Source organism: Euprymna scolopes, chromosome 39 (genome assembly GCF_053919585.1).
Source record: "Euprymna scolopes isolate OS-2025 chromosome 39, ASM5391958v1, whole genome shotgun sequence".
Taxonomy (NCBI): domain Eukaryota; kingdom Metazoa; phylum Mollusca; class Cephalopoda; order Sepiida; family Sepiolidae; genus Euprymna; species Euprymna scolopes.
Genome location: NC_136520.1, coordinates 53756971 through 53774470, shown reverse-complemented (window position 1 = coordinate 53774470; position 17500 = coordinate 53756971). Strand labels below are relative to the sequence as shown.

Genomic DNA, 17500 nt, shown 5'->3' with positions numbered 1-17500 from the left:
TGACATCGTCCGAAATACCTAAGCTCGATTTGCTTACACAAAGAGCATCGCTTAATACGCTAATGGTGAGTCCTCTATCACTTCTCAATATGCTCGATTCAAGATAAGGAGCATTATAGTCATCCACATACAGTAGTGTATCGTTGAATCACTGCTCATCAGTGCGGTTAGACAAACAACTACCTTAAGCCAGGATGTCGTTTAGCTAGGAAATAATTATATAATCTATCACATTCTATTACTAATTGTTAGCTAGGTTAGCTTGGTGGATGACATCGTCCTAGAGAGTATAAAAGTGTATATATTTGTGATACATCGGCTTGGGTTATAGCTTAGTTGGATGACCACATCCCTTGTTCGAGATGCATAGGTCCGTTCCATAGTCGTTTGCTTGATTTGTGTTAGTTTCTTGTGTGTGTGTGTGCGTGTGTGTGTGTGTGTGTGTGTCGTGTTTTCTCAGGTGGTACAGCGCTCGTCTTGCATGCAAGAGGCTCGGGTTTCGAATCCCGAGTTCGGATAGGTCTAACTGATGAGTCCAAATGAGTGAGAAACTCGAGTCTTGGACTTCCGGTTTCTTGGCTTCCATAGCTCTTGTGAGCTCCGACGTTGTTTAGCTATATAATAATATATATATATATATATATATATATATATATATATATATATATATATATATATATATATATATATATACTAGTTGGATGGCCGGCATAAACAGCAATTTTCCGGTCGTAAAATACGCTTAAATATGATATTTTTATTAATGCAGATTTCGTATATTATTATTGGACCCAATATATAGGAATTATTTTATTTAAATTATAAATAACTCGTGTGCCACCACCGAGAATCGAAATGAAAGCGTTTACCTTACGATTTACGTTTCCTTTGACATTAATTCCTGAACTATGAAGACATATTAAAATTAAACCATGAACTAATATCTATTACGTTAGGCATGCATATTCGTAATGCTGTCGTTCTACCTTCACCTGGCAAAATGCGTTTGATTACTTTTCACAACTTTTCACCGATTTTCCTCGGTCAAAACCCAAATACGAAGTTTTGCATGGGTTCGATTACCCTATATAATTAAGTTTCATGTTCGTAGACAAAAAAAAATGACAGACGAGCTTGGTAGGCAATTTTTAAAGCAAACATATATATATATATATATATATATATATATATATATATATATATATATATATATATATATATATATATGCATACATAAATATATATATATAGAAAAAGTTTTATGTTTACTATAACCTTTTTACGCAAATATTACCCAAGTATAAATCATGTAGAATATCTGCATGAATATAGTTACACGTAATAATTAACTAAAGATGATCATCCCATAAGAAAACTGAAAAAAACTAATAGGGAATTAATTAACATGAATGTTTTAAAGAATATGCAAATGAGTTAGATCTTTTGCAGACGAATGCAATTCCACGTCCGATATATAACAAAGTTGTATTTTCTTTTTAAATAAATAGAAAAAAGGGGTTTTATATGAATATCAAAACGAAAAAAAAACAACTTTGTAAATGTATTGATAAAGCATATATATATATATATATATATATTATACTAGCATAGAGAGTTGACGTTGTCCTTGATTAAATGAAGATCAAAAGATGTTCCACATCATATATTTATTGTCATCGAAAGCATTGGCAATGCCCATTTTAAAAAAATAAACCCATTGTTTTCTTGTTCTAGTTGGGAGTATATTGCAGTACACCGGAAAGAAATTCCCCATGTTTCCCATGTAGTAACTTAATCGACGATACATTGTAGTGTACATTGCACTGTAGCAAACCTACTGCCAATTTTATAAATTTCTTTTGGGAAAATGTTTAGAGGCATCTCTAAACTAAAAATTATATAAGGACACTGTGTAACACATAAAGTATATTTGTGTGAAATGTCATGAAAATAATCTCAGCTGATCATGAGCTGTGATCATCGTAACATCATTGGCTATTCCTGTTCTTCTCCTGCTGTCGAACCGCCTTGCACTCGTGTTTCTATCATTCACACCGAAGAAGACCGAAGGATCGGTCAAAATTATGTGCTTTAAAAAAATGTGTTTTTTTTTAAAGACTTTTTATATTCTTACACGTCAACAAATAGGTATTAAATACAGAAAGATATAAACATTTATATATTTTTCGGTTTGATTTTTTCTATTTATCTATCTCAACACACACACATACATACATACATACATACATATATATATATATATATATATATATATATATATTCATATGGGCATTTACGTATTTATATGTATACTTCCATACATATATGTGTCTATATACATATATATATATATATATATATATATATATTCATATATATACACACACACATAGGAATATTTAGGTATTTATATGTATACCAATATGTACATATATATGCATATATATTTATAAATATATATAATACACATACATATATAATAGTATATATATAAAAATAAAATACAAACAACCATATGTGTATGTATGTATATATATATATATGTATATATACATATATATATTTCAAATAATGACAAAATTACTCATATACGCTATGTCTTCTATAATATATATATGTGTGTGTGTGTGCGTGTGTGTGTGTGTGTGTGTGTGTGTGTGTGTGTCATGAAAAAATTACTTACTCATGGAATGCAACATTGGAAAGTCCTAGTCGATCACTTTGGCATATTACGTCAGCAAAAGATCGCCCTCAAACAAATCAAGCAAAGTAGTTTTTCATTTATTTAATGACGTCGAGGATTTTAATCTAGTGATGGCGATGTCGTTGTCCACAATATAGATCGCAATTTATCTTCATTTTTGCACAACTTTGATATTTTGTTTAGTCGAAACGTACAGAAAAATATGATGTTTTACATCTTTAAGTACGTACATATACGCTCTAGTTAATGAAAATGGAACAGTTTTATTGTATTTTGTTTTATAATTAAATAATTAAAAAGTTAAATTAATCAAAGTAAGCAGAAACCTCCATATTTGTTTCAACTAAGAAAAAGAGGTTAGCTCTGTATTGTACGAAATCAAACCGTGGGTTTTAAGGTGAGTCCGTAAATTATTAATAAATGTCAATTTTCAGGAGTAACACGGGTACATTTTAAGACTTTTTTTATGGTTCGGTTTTAAGTTGAATCCTTATGCTAACTGTTAATATTAGTGCAAAATGTTTCCCGGAACCGTAGATAGACAACCTACGTATGTTATTGTTATTTTTTTGTTTGGTTTTTCTAGAAAACAGAGTTCAAGCGAGGCGACTCTAAGAAAAGTTTTTGTGAGGATTATCTCCCTTGTGTATGAAATATTTTATGCCTCCCCCTATAAATTTGTATTTAATGGATTCTAAATTTGGTTGAATTTAATACTTGGACAGCTTAGGATGTTATTGCTATCCACTCTATGTGCAGCTTTCTTGAGTTTCCTAATCCTCCATTTTTCTTCTATGTTTGATACTTTAACGCCATCCAACCTTGAGTAATGGCTGCCTTTTTCTCTCCATATATGGTCTGCTAAGGCAATTGTTTATTTTTTTTTTATTTCTTTGCATATGACAGATTTTTCGTCTTATTCTAAGGGACCGGCATATTTCAACTTTATAGAGTTTCACACATTTACATGAAATATCATAAACGCAGTTTTTGTCATGAGTTATCCGGTCAGAAGTTTTACTCGCACAAGGTGTTTTTGGAGTATAAGGTTTCTCCTACATATTGTCCTCATATCATACCGATTACATATTTTTAAACGTGTGCCAATAACACCCAAGATGAGAATAATTGCCCGAACAATCAAAACAATACAAACATTCATACTTCATCCCCAAAATTCAGAATTACGATCCTAATCTGTTTGTCTCCATATCTTGCAGTTACTTAATGTTACATTTTTCCCATTCTTATGTAAGTAAAATTACTCGGGTGTTATTTTATTGCCCATAAAGATTATTAAAATTAAGATTACTTCTATTTAGGTTATTGTTATTTTAGTGTTTAAGTGTTAAGTCGACGATCTAATAATTCATTCATTTATCGCACCATTTTAAAATCTTAATATTAAATTTAACATTCTCTTTCTACACTTACATTTCACGCTCAACATATTCTGTAATTTTTTTTTAAATTAATTTAATTAGATTTTAGGCGTGATGACAAGAATGTTTTCTATGAAGACAGCTTTGTATAACATCTAAGTTTTTGTTTAAAATTTCCTCTGAAAGAAGTCAGTGTGGGAGTTGAACACTCTCAGCCTAAATCGATTGTCGCCCTTTAACTCAGAAGAGCGACCTACCTACGTCACTTCCTGTTTCTCATATTTCACTCTCTTTTCCGCTGAACGCTCGACCAGTCAAGATGTGACAAACACCGCTCCGGTGGGGGCCATGAGCCACCGCCGTGTCCTGACTAGCCAGTCAACCGCAAGTAACGTTACTTATCTCTCAATGAACTCTCATTCTTTCTATCCTCTTTCCTGTATATTTATACAAATAAATTGCATTTGTTTCGTTGATATATGGTGGTATATTTTCGTCTTCATTATGCAACCTTTAGTCTTTTCAATTTCTCTACCATTAAATAAATACAGTCACCACCATATACATGGGGACTGGATCGTCTAACAAATGGCAGACCATCATGTCCCCAACAAGTGGTAGACCGCCGACGTGATATTTCTTCAAATGGTGACCTAACGAACGCTGAACAATCTTCGGGTCACCAAGAATGAGAGGTAGTCGGTGTTTAGAAAGAAAGACGAAACAAGTCATGATTTGAAAATCAATAAGTATATATACAGGTATTTCTCTCTTTATATATATATATATATATATATATATATATATATATATATATGTCTATACATATATATTTATACAATGTGTGTTAAGTATCAATATATCCTACTTAATGAGGACACAATGTTCCATGATACATTTTGGGAGAATCCCATTTATCAAATGGTGAGTGTTACAGATCTATTAAAGGAATGCACTATTGAAGAGTGAGAACAAATGATAAAATAAAATAAAGCAAACTACATCTCATACACATATATATATATATATATGTATATCTTTATATATATATATATATATATATATATATATATATATTGTATCTATGTGTGCGTGTATATATACGCCTACATACATACATAATACAATGTTTTATGTATGTATGTGAGAGTACACACACACATATACGCACATATAAGTACATGTACACATACATACATACATTTATATTTTTGCATGCAAGCAAATGTTCAAAATAACATTGAGGTTAATAAAATAGTACAATTTTAAATGGTTATTTTTTAAAAATATTATTGCGCTAAATTTTTTAAAATCTTATAGCGCTAATTTTTGTTTAAATCTTATAGCGCTAATTTTTTTTTTAATCTTATAGCGCTAAATATTTTTAAAATCTTATAGCGCTAATTTTTTTTAAAAATCTTATCGCACTAATTCTTTTAAAAATCTTATAGCGCTAAAAACTTTTTAATCTTATAGCGCTATTTTTTTTTTATCTTATAGCGCTAAACAAAATAAAATCACAAATCAGAGTGATATATTTTTATGTCACTCTGAAATAAATTTTACAAGGATGTTTTATCATTTCGCAATTGTCTTTGAAGACTGGAGATTCTTGGACGAAAACTAGGACTTTCTTTTCCAATATCTTTGTTTTAAATCTCTCATATCTAAATCTGACCTTTTTATTTTCGTTTCATATTACAGTTCCGCACTGTTGAAGTACTCGAAAAAACACCTGTTGAACCACCAAGTAACGTGACCGAACTCATTACATCCACCCTCTCCCAACTCGCCATTTCTACTCCTAATATTACCATGAACGATACAAGTAAGTTCCAATTAATTTTTTTTTATTTTCTTTTTGTCAACTGTGTAATTCGGGTTTAAACCCTTTTCTTTCTATCTTCTTCAATTCCATTAACTATTCTCGTAATATTTAAAACTAATTACAAGAAACACCGAATTTATATACTAAGATATGAAAGGATTTTGTCTGTGCGTGTGTGTCTCAGAGGTCGTTCTCTCTTGACTCCTAAACAACTGGGGCATTTTTAAAAAATTAATTTCATACAAATGTACTTTATCTGCTTGGCAGTGTTCTTAGACAGATATTTTATAGAAATGTCTTCGATAAATATCGATAATCGATAATCGAAAAACTACCACAATAGAAGGAATATGCTATTTGACAAAAATTACCATTTTGTGCAGCATAACATAAAATTTTCCTGGCCTTTTGGATGGATCAAGGTGTAGTATCTCTTCTGATACTACATTTAATCTTTTCTGACAGTGAATGTAAAATCCTTCTAGACTGATGGAATTTTCATTTTTGTGCCTTTCCAGAGTGTCCCGTTTTGAGGAGCTGATTTTTCATTTTTCATTAACAATCGACCTTGTGCCTAACTCTGCCTTCGTGGGGGAGTCAAGTTAATAGAAACATCGCATGTGTAATAGAAAAGTTTTATTATCGCACAAACAGAAAGGTCCGGCATATAAAACCTAGAGTAGGTCCTTTGAGATGACAAAGATGCCTTCTGGATGAATGTTTATGTTTATGCTTAAAACATAACAAAACAATGACGTTTGCCTTTTTCATTCTAACTTTAAATTAAAGCAGTTATATCAAAATAATTTTATAAAGTAAGCAGTAGGTTCAGTAAAGTGTATTGTAAACTACAATGCATTATGAAATAAGTCATTGCGAGGTTTGGACATGGGAAGATTCCTCAGTCCTCCAACTAGAGCAGGCAAATAATCAATTTGATTAAGAAATTGCGGATTTCAGTGATTTCGATGACAATAAAAAATATAGGCGTGTTGAAATATTCGTTAATCATCATTCAATTCAACGTCGGGTAACCTTGCTAGTAAATTTGAATTTAAAAAAAAAATGCTGGGTGGATTCAGCAGAGAGAACAGTAATGTGAACTTACATCGGCCTAGAAACTCACGCGCTCTAGGACACATGAGGCTGTCCAAGTATACCTTTGTTTTGAGCGTCTCCCAGCTTTTTTTTTTTTCATTTATGGTCTAATCCTTTTCAATTGTTTGTTTCCGGTTCATCTTAGGTCTTCCTTTTTGTTTTTGTTTTTTTGTTTTTGTTTTTTTTGTTTTTTTTTTAAATCAGCGTTCCATTAGAGCACGATACAAGGTAGGGGGAAATATTTGTTGATCCTCATTCAACGTCGGGTCTCCCTGCTAGTTAAGTTTAAGCTGTTTTTCTGTGCCTTTTTCTTCGCGTGTCACGATCGTTCGTTCATGTCTCCGTCTGAAAGAGGTGCTCCATTTCGTTATAGCTGTAGTGTTTGTCGTGTACTGCTTTAAAAAAATAAACTGTTCTTCGTGACAAAATCACGATTCAAGTAACAGGATCCATTGTGGCACTGGCACATGAAAATAAAACTTGGTGTGTTTTCCGAGCAGCAAATATGCAACGGCAGCAGGGAGGGGCATATTTCCTCGGTCGTAAACTACGCTTAAATCTGATATTTTAATTCGTCCAGATTTCGTATATATTATTAAAAAGTCTTCATTTCAAAAGTAAAAAAAAAAAAGTGTTCTGGTGCTATCAGCTGGCATCGAAACGGGAAGTAAACCTGTAGGATTCAAAGCTGACGACTTTACCACTGTACCGACGTGTAACGGATTCGAGTTGATTTAAAATAAAGTAAAATGAATGTACAAAAGGTATAACAATTCTTTCAAATTTCACCCATTTTTTTGCCCTCTAAATAACTATTTTAATCGGCGAAGGACCCATTAAACAACGGTTCATCAAAAACACTATCATTTGGGGCCCCTAGTGCCGGTCTGCGACTTTTACTTTCGAGTGAGGTATAATTTGAAAATCTGGAGACAGACAGACGAAAAGACAGCCAGATATAGTGAGTTTTATTTATTAGATTAATTTTACTAATGCGACTATTCCAATATTTTTTCCTAATTTCGATACAATTACTGATTTTGATTCCGAGTCTTTATAAATCTCGAAATATTTAACTAGAAACTGGTTATTTTTCTTGGATTACTGGTTATATAAGCCTTCAATGTTCATATCTTGTACCTCTATAAGGCCACCATTCGCCCATGTATGGAGTACTGCTGTCACATTTGGGCTGGTGCATCTGCTATTAGTCTCTCGCTCCTAGACAAGGTTCAAAAGAGAGTCATCAATCTGATAGGCCCTGAACTGACATCTAAGCTTCAGCCTCTGTCCCATCGGCGAAATGTTGTATCCCTCTGCCTGTTCTACAAGTATATATATATATATATATATATATATATATATATATATATATATATATATTTACACGGTGGTCACCACTTATCAAGGCCCGGAAGCCACTCAGGGATAAGGGTTATTGCAAGTACAGTACGTTAGTGTGGAGATTTGAAAGTGTTTACTTAAGGGGACGGTTCATTAGGAATTTGTTAACGTTGGACTTGAACACATCCAAGTTGTAGTCAGGTGGGAAGCAGGCAGACGGAACAGAGTTCCACAGGCGTGCAGTTCAAAGAAAGAAGCTTTGTTCATGGAATCCACGTTTTTATTTAGGCACAGATAAAGAGTGGGGAAATTTTTCAAATTGGATTCAGCTAGACGGGTGTTTTTCGTGAAAGATTGGCGAGGAGGGACCACGGATTGGAGTTCAGACGAGCACTTGCCATGGGAATAACGATAAAACACGATATTAATAGTGAATGCTCTGGCGAACTGCAGACACTTGTGCCCCCACGACGTAGACACCCTCGACAAACCCGACAGGCAGCTAAATCCCACTCTCACACAGTCGAGATCCCTAGATGTAAAAGATCTTTCTATTCCAGTAGTTTCTTCCCCAGAACCGCTAGACTCTTGAATTCCATTCTAGGTCCCTGCTTCTCCAACTGTACTGACATGCAGAAGTTCAAATGTTATGTGAACCGACATCTTGCTGCCCAAATCCCAACATAGTACCCCAGTAGTTGTTGCCCGTGATAGTAGCCCCCTACACCAAACTGGCAATGTGCCTTGTTTGGGGTTAAAATGTAATAAAATATATATATATATATATATATATATATATATATATTATCTCAAACGAAAAAAACACACTTGTTAGTGCATGATATAAAGAGGTTAGCTTTACTGGGATTATAACTCAATAATTTGTTACTCTTTTATTATTATTACAAGACTGGGAGATTTTTCCATAACCTAAATAAAATTTAAAAAATAATCAAAAGAATCGTGTTTGGCATCGGAAAATAGGTAAACTTATTTTTTAATTCCAATACATCAAAATGTTCCGAATTTTTCGATTTTCGATTCCGATTAATCAGATCTACACAAATAATATATATATATATACCAATCGGTACGGACCCGACTATGGAAGATCAGATAATAAATAAACGTGGATTTATAAGATCAAAGAATCCAACATTGATCGCCCTTCGGTGCCCGTAGCGCAGTTGATAGAGACGTTGAATCTCTACAGTTCCAGATGAACATTGTCTGAAGATAGCAGTTTCAATCCCACCCAAAGCGTGCCAGAGGTTTACTTGGCCAAAAATGTGGTGAGACAACAACTACGGATGGTAGTGATTGCTGAGAATGCAGTTAGGAGATTCAAAGTTCCTATCCGTCGCGGTTACCACCTGGCGCAGGCCAGGGGAATAGTTGGCCGAAACGTTGTGAATGACCAAAAACTAATATAAGATGAAAAACAACAACTAATAAATATGAGAATAATAGTCCGAAATAAAAATGAAAAAAATAAATTAATACGCATCTACACGAATATTCAATAACCTTGAAACAAGTCGACCGTCAGCCTAAGAGCAAAAGTTTCATCTAATCCACAGAATCACAGAAACTAAATCTATCCTTTCTGTTGTCTCTCTGTACGAGAAATGGTTGCGATAAGCTCACTCGTTACCATAATATACAATTTACCAGCTGAGACTTAAGTGATAGCTCATATCACGAAAATCAAAAGTTTAAATTAAAGAAGAGAAATTATATTTTATTACGTAAACATAGATGAGTACTGTTGCGTATATATATATATATATATATATGTGTGTGTGTGTGTGTGTGTGTGTGTGTGTGTATCTCTATATATATTCAGAAAGTTCGGATAAGGTGTCATCGATATCGTCGGTTTCAAACCTGATAATAGGGAACTGTTTTAGATCGCCATATCAAGCTCTCGTCAGCCGATAATCATCTCTACATATACACATACCAAAATAAAAATTATTTAATTATATCTATATCAATCAGTTTTTCATACTTACGCAATAATCAGTGTAGGTAACAATTCCTACCGTCGTGAGATTCAAATACAGCCACGAATCCATGTTTTTCTCCATTTGTTTAGCCTCTTTCTGCATGTTGCCTTACAACTGCTACAAGAACGAACAGAATTAAGAACTATTAAACGCCGAATTTATACAATTTTCAAAAAAAAAAAACAGAATTTTGGTAAGTATAGAACATATATATATATATATATATATATATATATAATGTGTGTGTATAATGTATGTATATATCTATATATATACTCCTATATGGTTGGCTATTATCGAAAACTGATACCATATACTGATAGAAGATGTATCGAGACACAGGAATGGGTATGTTTGATCTGGCATAATGATGATTCATTAAAATTGTGGGGTCTGCGTACGCGCCTGGTCCACAAAGTATGGAAATAAAACTAATAATAAAATAAAAAAAACGTTTACAAGTGTTTTTGATATAGATGTACATAATAATACTGTGATAAGTATGTTTTAATTTAAATAGGGATTGTATAATAAAATTTTGGGGTCTGCGTTCGCGCCTGGCCTCCATAGAATGGAAATAGGCAAAACTTTAATAAAGACTTTTCATATCTATCTGCGTAAGTATACCTTGATAATTATGTTTCAGTTTCAAGAAATATTGTATAATAAAATTATGGGGTGTTCGTTTGCGCCTAACCTCCTTAGAATGGAAATATATCACAAAGTTTAACAAGGTTTTTAGATATAGATCCACAGAATATTGTGATAGGTGTTTCAGTGTGAACAGGTATGGTATAATAAATTATGGGGTTTATCTATTTTATTTTTACTTCCATCCTATGTTGGTATAGTTTTGATACCCTCAAATTCTAAGCTATCTCTTTACAACCCTTCATTTTCATAACATCCATACTTTCATAAATCAGAGTCCATTTTCTGTAGGCTGTTTTTGAACCCAGTCAACGACGGGTACTTTTGCTAATATATATATATATATATATATATATATATATATATATATATATATATATATATATATATATATATATATATATGAAACTAAAATATATATAAAATGCTATAAATAAATGATATAAAAATTCCTAAGAATATGAATAACAAAAAGGAGGAAAGTTAACTACTATAATGTATTCGTCCAAATTCTCTAAAATACCGTGTATTATCAATTACAAATACATATTCTTTGCCGAAAAACACAACAAAGAACACCTGGATAACAAAAATAGGTTAGAAAATATAATATGGAGCAAAAAAAAAAAAACTAGATCAGTTTATCAGGAAAAGTTTGTTTGTTTTATTTCAGCGTAGGGTGTCTCCATGTCAACACTGCTGAGGAAGCGTGAGATATAATACCGTTTTGTTTTTTCAATCCTACGTAACATTTTATTTTTTTATGTTATATAACGAACTGTTCCTAGGATACTAGTAAGACAAGCGTAAATCCTTGGAAGCAAACTAGTGTAGTGTCTGCAAGGGACTAATCCAGTCGGAGCACCTTTTACATATCAATTTATGATGATGCTGATGATGATGATGATGATGATGAGGAGGAGGAGGAGGAGGAGGAGGAAGATGGCAGAATCCTGTCTAGTGAGACCTTCGCCTTCTCCATCTAGTCTGGGCACTGCAAGGTCTGCTCTGGCTATTGAGTCTAAGCTGGAGTTGCCTCTTCAGATGCAGGCCTGGGTAGCTAAAAGGGAAATAAAGTTTGCTCAGTTTTCGGATCCTCCTCTCAGCGTAGCAAACACAATCGGACGGAGAGGCAAGCCAACACAATCAGAGCCAGCACAGCTTCAAAATGAGCTGGAAAAGTGTTGCAGTGCTTCAACATCCGCCTATCGAGACTGCAAATCAGACTTTTTTCAGGGTTTGCTTCCTACACTTTTGCTTCTCCCAAGGCATACACAAAGCGGTAGAACTATTTGCCCAAAGCTGGTGAAAAATGTGAAACTTACCCAAATTTTGACGAAAATAACTGAAATCCTCAATTACAAAACAAAACATTTAAATAATAATTCTTTTAAAAAAGGAGTCGGGCAAAAGACACTTCGATTCCGTAACGCTTGAATTCTGAAAACATTTCCAATTTGGAAGGAAATAACGAAGATCTCCGTCCTAGTTTTAGTTGTATTAAAATACTAGACTACTCGTGACACGTTGGGTCAGTATTATATATTAGCTATGCAATGAATGTATGAGCGTGACAAGTGTGACGTAATGAAAATATTTTTTGTGAATAACAGAAACATTTGTATGATAGTATATTGAAATGATAAAAGAATATAGATAGATTTCTGTGAATCGTTCTGTTTATAATTGTTTATTTTTGAAAAAAAAAAAACTTACAGCCATTGAAGTATAAGTGCCTAGTCATAAGTATAGGTAAATGTGCACTGAACAGATACCATAATACGCAAAGTTAAATTGAAATTGATATATCTTTTAATTAAAACGCGAAAAAAAAACAGCAAAAACAATTGGAACGCTGAAAACGTACACAATAAAACAATACGGTTTATTGTCGCGTTAATTTTTTTATCTGTAACACAAATTTAAAAAAATATTTTCGGGGTTACTTATTTGTGTTGGTAGTGTAGAAAAATGTATGAATGTCTTTAGAAAGGTGTATTAAAAAATTAAGAATACATAAAAAAGGAAGGGGGTGGGTAAATCGCCGTTGTAAAATACTTTTATGCTTGTCAACGGGTTAAATAGATTTATTTGCAAGAAAATTGTGTTAAAATAACTTAAACATAATAGGGAAATGAACGATGTAAAAATAAAATGCTTAAAATATTAACAATTGTTTATTTGGAAAATTTAAACGCGAAAAAAACACACAATTAGGACGCTAAAAACGTACACAGTAAAGCAATACGTTTTAATAAAGCGTCGATTATTTGTTTATGTACGTATGCGCAACTGGAAGTCTTAAACCGGATGTTGGGTTACAACACCCGTTACAAGGTCATTTGAGTTTTATAATTATATAGATAAGCGACATATACGAAGAAATTTACATATCTTTAAAAGATGAGATCATTTGTAGCCGATTTATTCACGTGGTATGTTCCTACAAAAACATTTATAGAAAAATCAATCACATACAAAGAATCTATATATTAATATTGTAACGTACGTACGGGTGTCACGGTTTCCGGTTTATAAATTATTTGATCGGGAGATCCTATTTATTTAAAAAATATTAGAAATTGATAACATCTTATGAACATTAAATTCTACGCTAATTCAATGTTGGTGATATATTATCACCTTCTTTTTTTTTTTTTTAAATAAATAGGATCTTCTGATCACCGAAAACGCAATGTAAAAATGGGTAAAATAAAAAAATGATGTCTGCTCACTATGATCAAAAGATAGTATCTGTTCTGTCTAAAGATGACAAAATAATATCGTGAGGTTTACGTTCATGCCGGGCGTCCATACAATGAAAATATGTAACAGACTCCTATAAGGATATTCAAGATAAATATAAAACCAAACATATTCCGACACTACATTAAACAGATTTCTTAGATAAAAAAACTTTTACGGTTTTAATAAATGGGCTACCACATTATCGCGGGGGTCTCCATTCACGCAGAACGTCCACAGAATGCCCAGACGCAATGTAGTACACATTAAAGATGCCGGTGTGGAATTTCCCCAGGTCCCACTAGTATAAATTTAAAGCTGTTGCCAAGGTAACTGGAAAAATGGTAGACTCCTTCTACCGCTCCAGAAGATATATCAGTGCTAATGTAATTCTCTATCTTTATAAAAGCCAAGTACGTCCAAGGATGGAGTACTGCTGTCATATCTGGGCAGGAGCTGCTAAAACAGCCTATCCTGCCGTAACAGAGTACAAAATAGGCTTCGTGGCTTAGTGGGGGATGCCCTTTTCTCTTCCCTGCAACCTCTCTCGCACAGGAGAGACGTTGCGAGCTTGTCTTTGTTTTATCGTTACTTCCACTGCAAGTGCTCGTCTTAGCTCCAATCTCTGGTCCCCTCTCGCCAAACTTTCACGAAAAACACCCGTCTAGCTGACACCACTGTGAAAAATTTTCCACCACTCTTTATTTGTGCCAAAACAAAAACGTAGATTTCATGAACAAAGCTTCTTTCTTAGAAGTTCACACCTGTGGAACTCTATTCTGTTTGCCTGTTTCCCACCTGACTACAACCTGAATGTCTTCAAGTCCAACATAAACAAATTCCTGATGAACCGCTCCCTTAACTAAGACATTTTATCAAATCTCAACACTAACCTACTGTACACGCAATAACCCTTATCCCCGAGTGACCTCCGAGCCTTGATAAGTGGCGACCACCTTGTAAAAAAAGAAAAAGAAAAACATATGTTTGAGATGCCGTAACGTAATAAAATATAGAAAACAGAAATAAGTCCTACTTTAACACCATGAATTAAGTAATTTTGTTCTAGGAGGGTAGCTGTTTGAAATTGGGCAATCCTTGTTACCTATATGTTCCTCGTACACACCCTTTACAGAAAGTATTAACTTGTATCTCGAGAATAGAGGCACCTTCTCGACTTGCAGCAAAATCTAACCACTTTGCTATAGAGGTCATTAGATGCCGGGAAATTTTCTATTTTAATAGCTTTTTATATCTATCCGTTTGTTCCAAAAAAATGTCTCTTTACTGGACCTTGTATCCGTATCGTACCAACTTAGAGAAATTTAAATGCAATGTGAACAAACCTACTTTAACACAACTTCACGCAGAGGTTGTCACTTACAAATCAGCTGTCACAGTAGCCACTTACGCTTCAATAGTAATAGAACAAAGCGGTTAGCGCTGTTAGCAGCAGTAGCAACAGCCGATAACATATGCAAATAACCAAGCCAGCTGTGCGATTTTACGTCACAGCAAAATCAAAAAGACACACGTTGACGGAGAAGCCGGATTCAGAAAAACCATATTTCCGAGAGACGTAGGTCACGTCACAGCTTAGACGAGAAGTCACACGCGGCTGGAAAATGAGTAATAAAGAGTTTTTTTTTGTTGTTGTAAACTGTAACGGCAAGAATATATATATATATATATATATATATATATATATATATGTAGACATATATTTTCTTATTATATATCAATCCTTATATAAAAAGGTCAATGTAATTAGAGAGCAATATAGAGAATAAATGACAAAAAAGTTATATTCCAAAATTCATGATGTTGACCATCTTATAATTTATTCCTTTAATTCAGTTGACTTATACTATAGAATTGACTTATGACTATAAAATTGTATAAATCAACTGAATTAAAGAAATACATTATAAGATGGCCAACATCATGAATTTTGGAATATAGCTTTTTGTTATTTATTCTCTCTCTCTCTCTCTCTCTCTCTCTCTCTCTCTCTCTCTCTCTCTCTCTATATATATATATATATATATATATATATATATATATATATATATATATATATATATATGAATCGACTAGACAGCATGTATATAAATTCTATACACGATGTCATTAACGAATTTTTAGTTAACAGCTGGGGTTTTCTCTTGGCACCAAAACCCAACAAAGTTTAAACCATTGTAAAGTTGTCTTGTATATTTCCGGCCCATTGCCATTCTATGACGTCCACCGCAACCTTTTTATTCTCCGTTTTAAAAGGGTTAGTTTATTTCTAATCTCCTGAGGTGGTATCATCGGGTAATACCGGAGTGTTCTTCAGCTAGGGCGTTAGCTTTTCTAAATCCTATTTTTCGTCCCTTGTGTCGCATCATCCCGTTGTGGGAGTGAGATAAATGATTGGTCGGTGCCATTAGTCCATTAGAGTCAAGTGTTGATTTTAAGCTACGTAGAAACCACTTAGTTTGGAGAATTTCAATATTTAAAAAGCATTGCAAGAAAGGAAATTACATTGAGCGTCAGCGGAAAAAGTAATTCAATCATGGTATTAAGTATCTTGAAACGTTCGGATTTGTCCTCTCATCTCTAAAAGCTTCTTTGTCCGTTGCTTGGTCAAATCTTTGTGTTGCATTTCAGTTTGCGATATAAATTGCATCGCTATACGCATAGATATAATTAACGCATCTGACATAACATACGTCCACGTTCTGTGTGTCTTTTTTGCCTCTACCGCTTACGTTAATTAGTAGCAAGGCTGCCCAGCGTTGCCTGACATTATTAAAACAAAAAAAAAACACAGATGCCTAATAGTGTGTGTAATATTAGTGCTTCCAATGCAATCTACTTAACGCCTCCTCTATCAGAGAACTTTCTGATTTTAATGCAATCCCTCTTGTAGGTTAATATCTGTTCTATGCAGGATATAGAGAAATGTGAATTCTGGTTGTCAAGGCAACATAACAGAAGGAGAAGTTAATTATATCAGACGACACTGTGGTTTAACACACATGCTTTATCTAGGATGCGGAGCACTAATAAAACTAATTAAAATAAAATTTGGGTTACTACATGCTCTATCTAGGATACTGAGCAGTTATAAATTTTTAGCGGCCACCAGAGAATATGTTTTCTTAATTTTGGATATCATTAATATCGCGTAATGCAGATTACAAAGATACACTCTTTTTATATGCGTGGAGAATGTTATAGTTTACTTGAAGCATTGTTCGTAGTCTGAAAGGAGTTGTGTTTGAAGGCTATTACAATGCGGTCATTCTCTCAATACAAGGAAACTATATATTGGCGTGTTATTTCTATTAGCAGTTAAACGATATCGACTACCGATGTATTATTCATCATTAGATGTAGCTGTTTTTTCCTCAACGCACTTGACTCTCCCAGAAGTCGAATCGTATTATTACTTTACGTTTTATTGGATTTCAGTCACTCCTCGTTATTTTATTAAACTATCGAGAATGAAATCTGGAGAAATTCGGAATGTCGGGGAAAACAGAACGGAAAAATACTAAGAAAAAAAATGGCAAAGAAAATAAAGATGAAAATACCAATCGATTTTCTTTTGAATCTTAAGTCGTCCACCAACGAGGACAAATTATTTGATAGTTTGCATGATTTGATTTAGATTCTCTGCTGTTGCTTTTTGTTTATGTGTGTGTGTGGGGGGGTCTTTTTTTTTCTCTAACAAAAAAATACCATTTAATGG

At 33.4% G+C, this 17500-nt stretch overlaps 1 protein-coding gene across 2 annotated transcripts in view; it reads left to right on the top strand.

Moving 5' to 3' along the window:
• The window catches only part of LOC145263780 (excitatory amino acid transporter 1-like), a 605619-nt gene that overhangs the window by 530716 nt on the left and 57403 nt on the right, over positions 1–17500 (top strand). For both annotated transcript variants that reach the window (XM_080120835.1, XM_080120834.1), the window contains one exon: positions 5791–5914. In XM_080120835.1, the coding sequence (XP_079976961.1) occupies positions 5791–5914 (124 nt within the window). The remainder of the gene's footprint in view (positions 1–5790; positions 5915–17500) is intronic.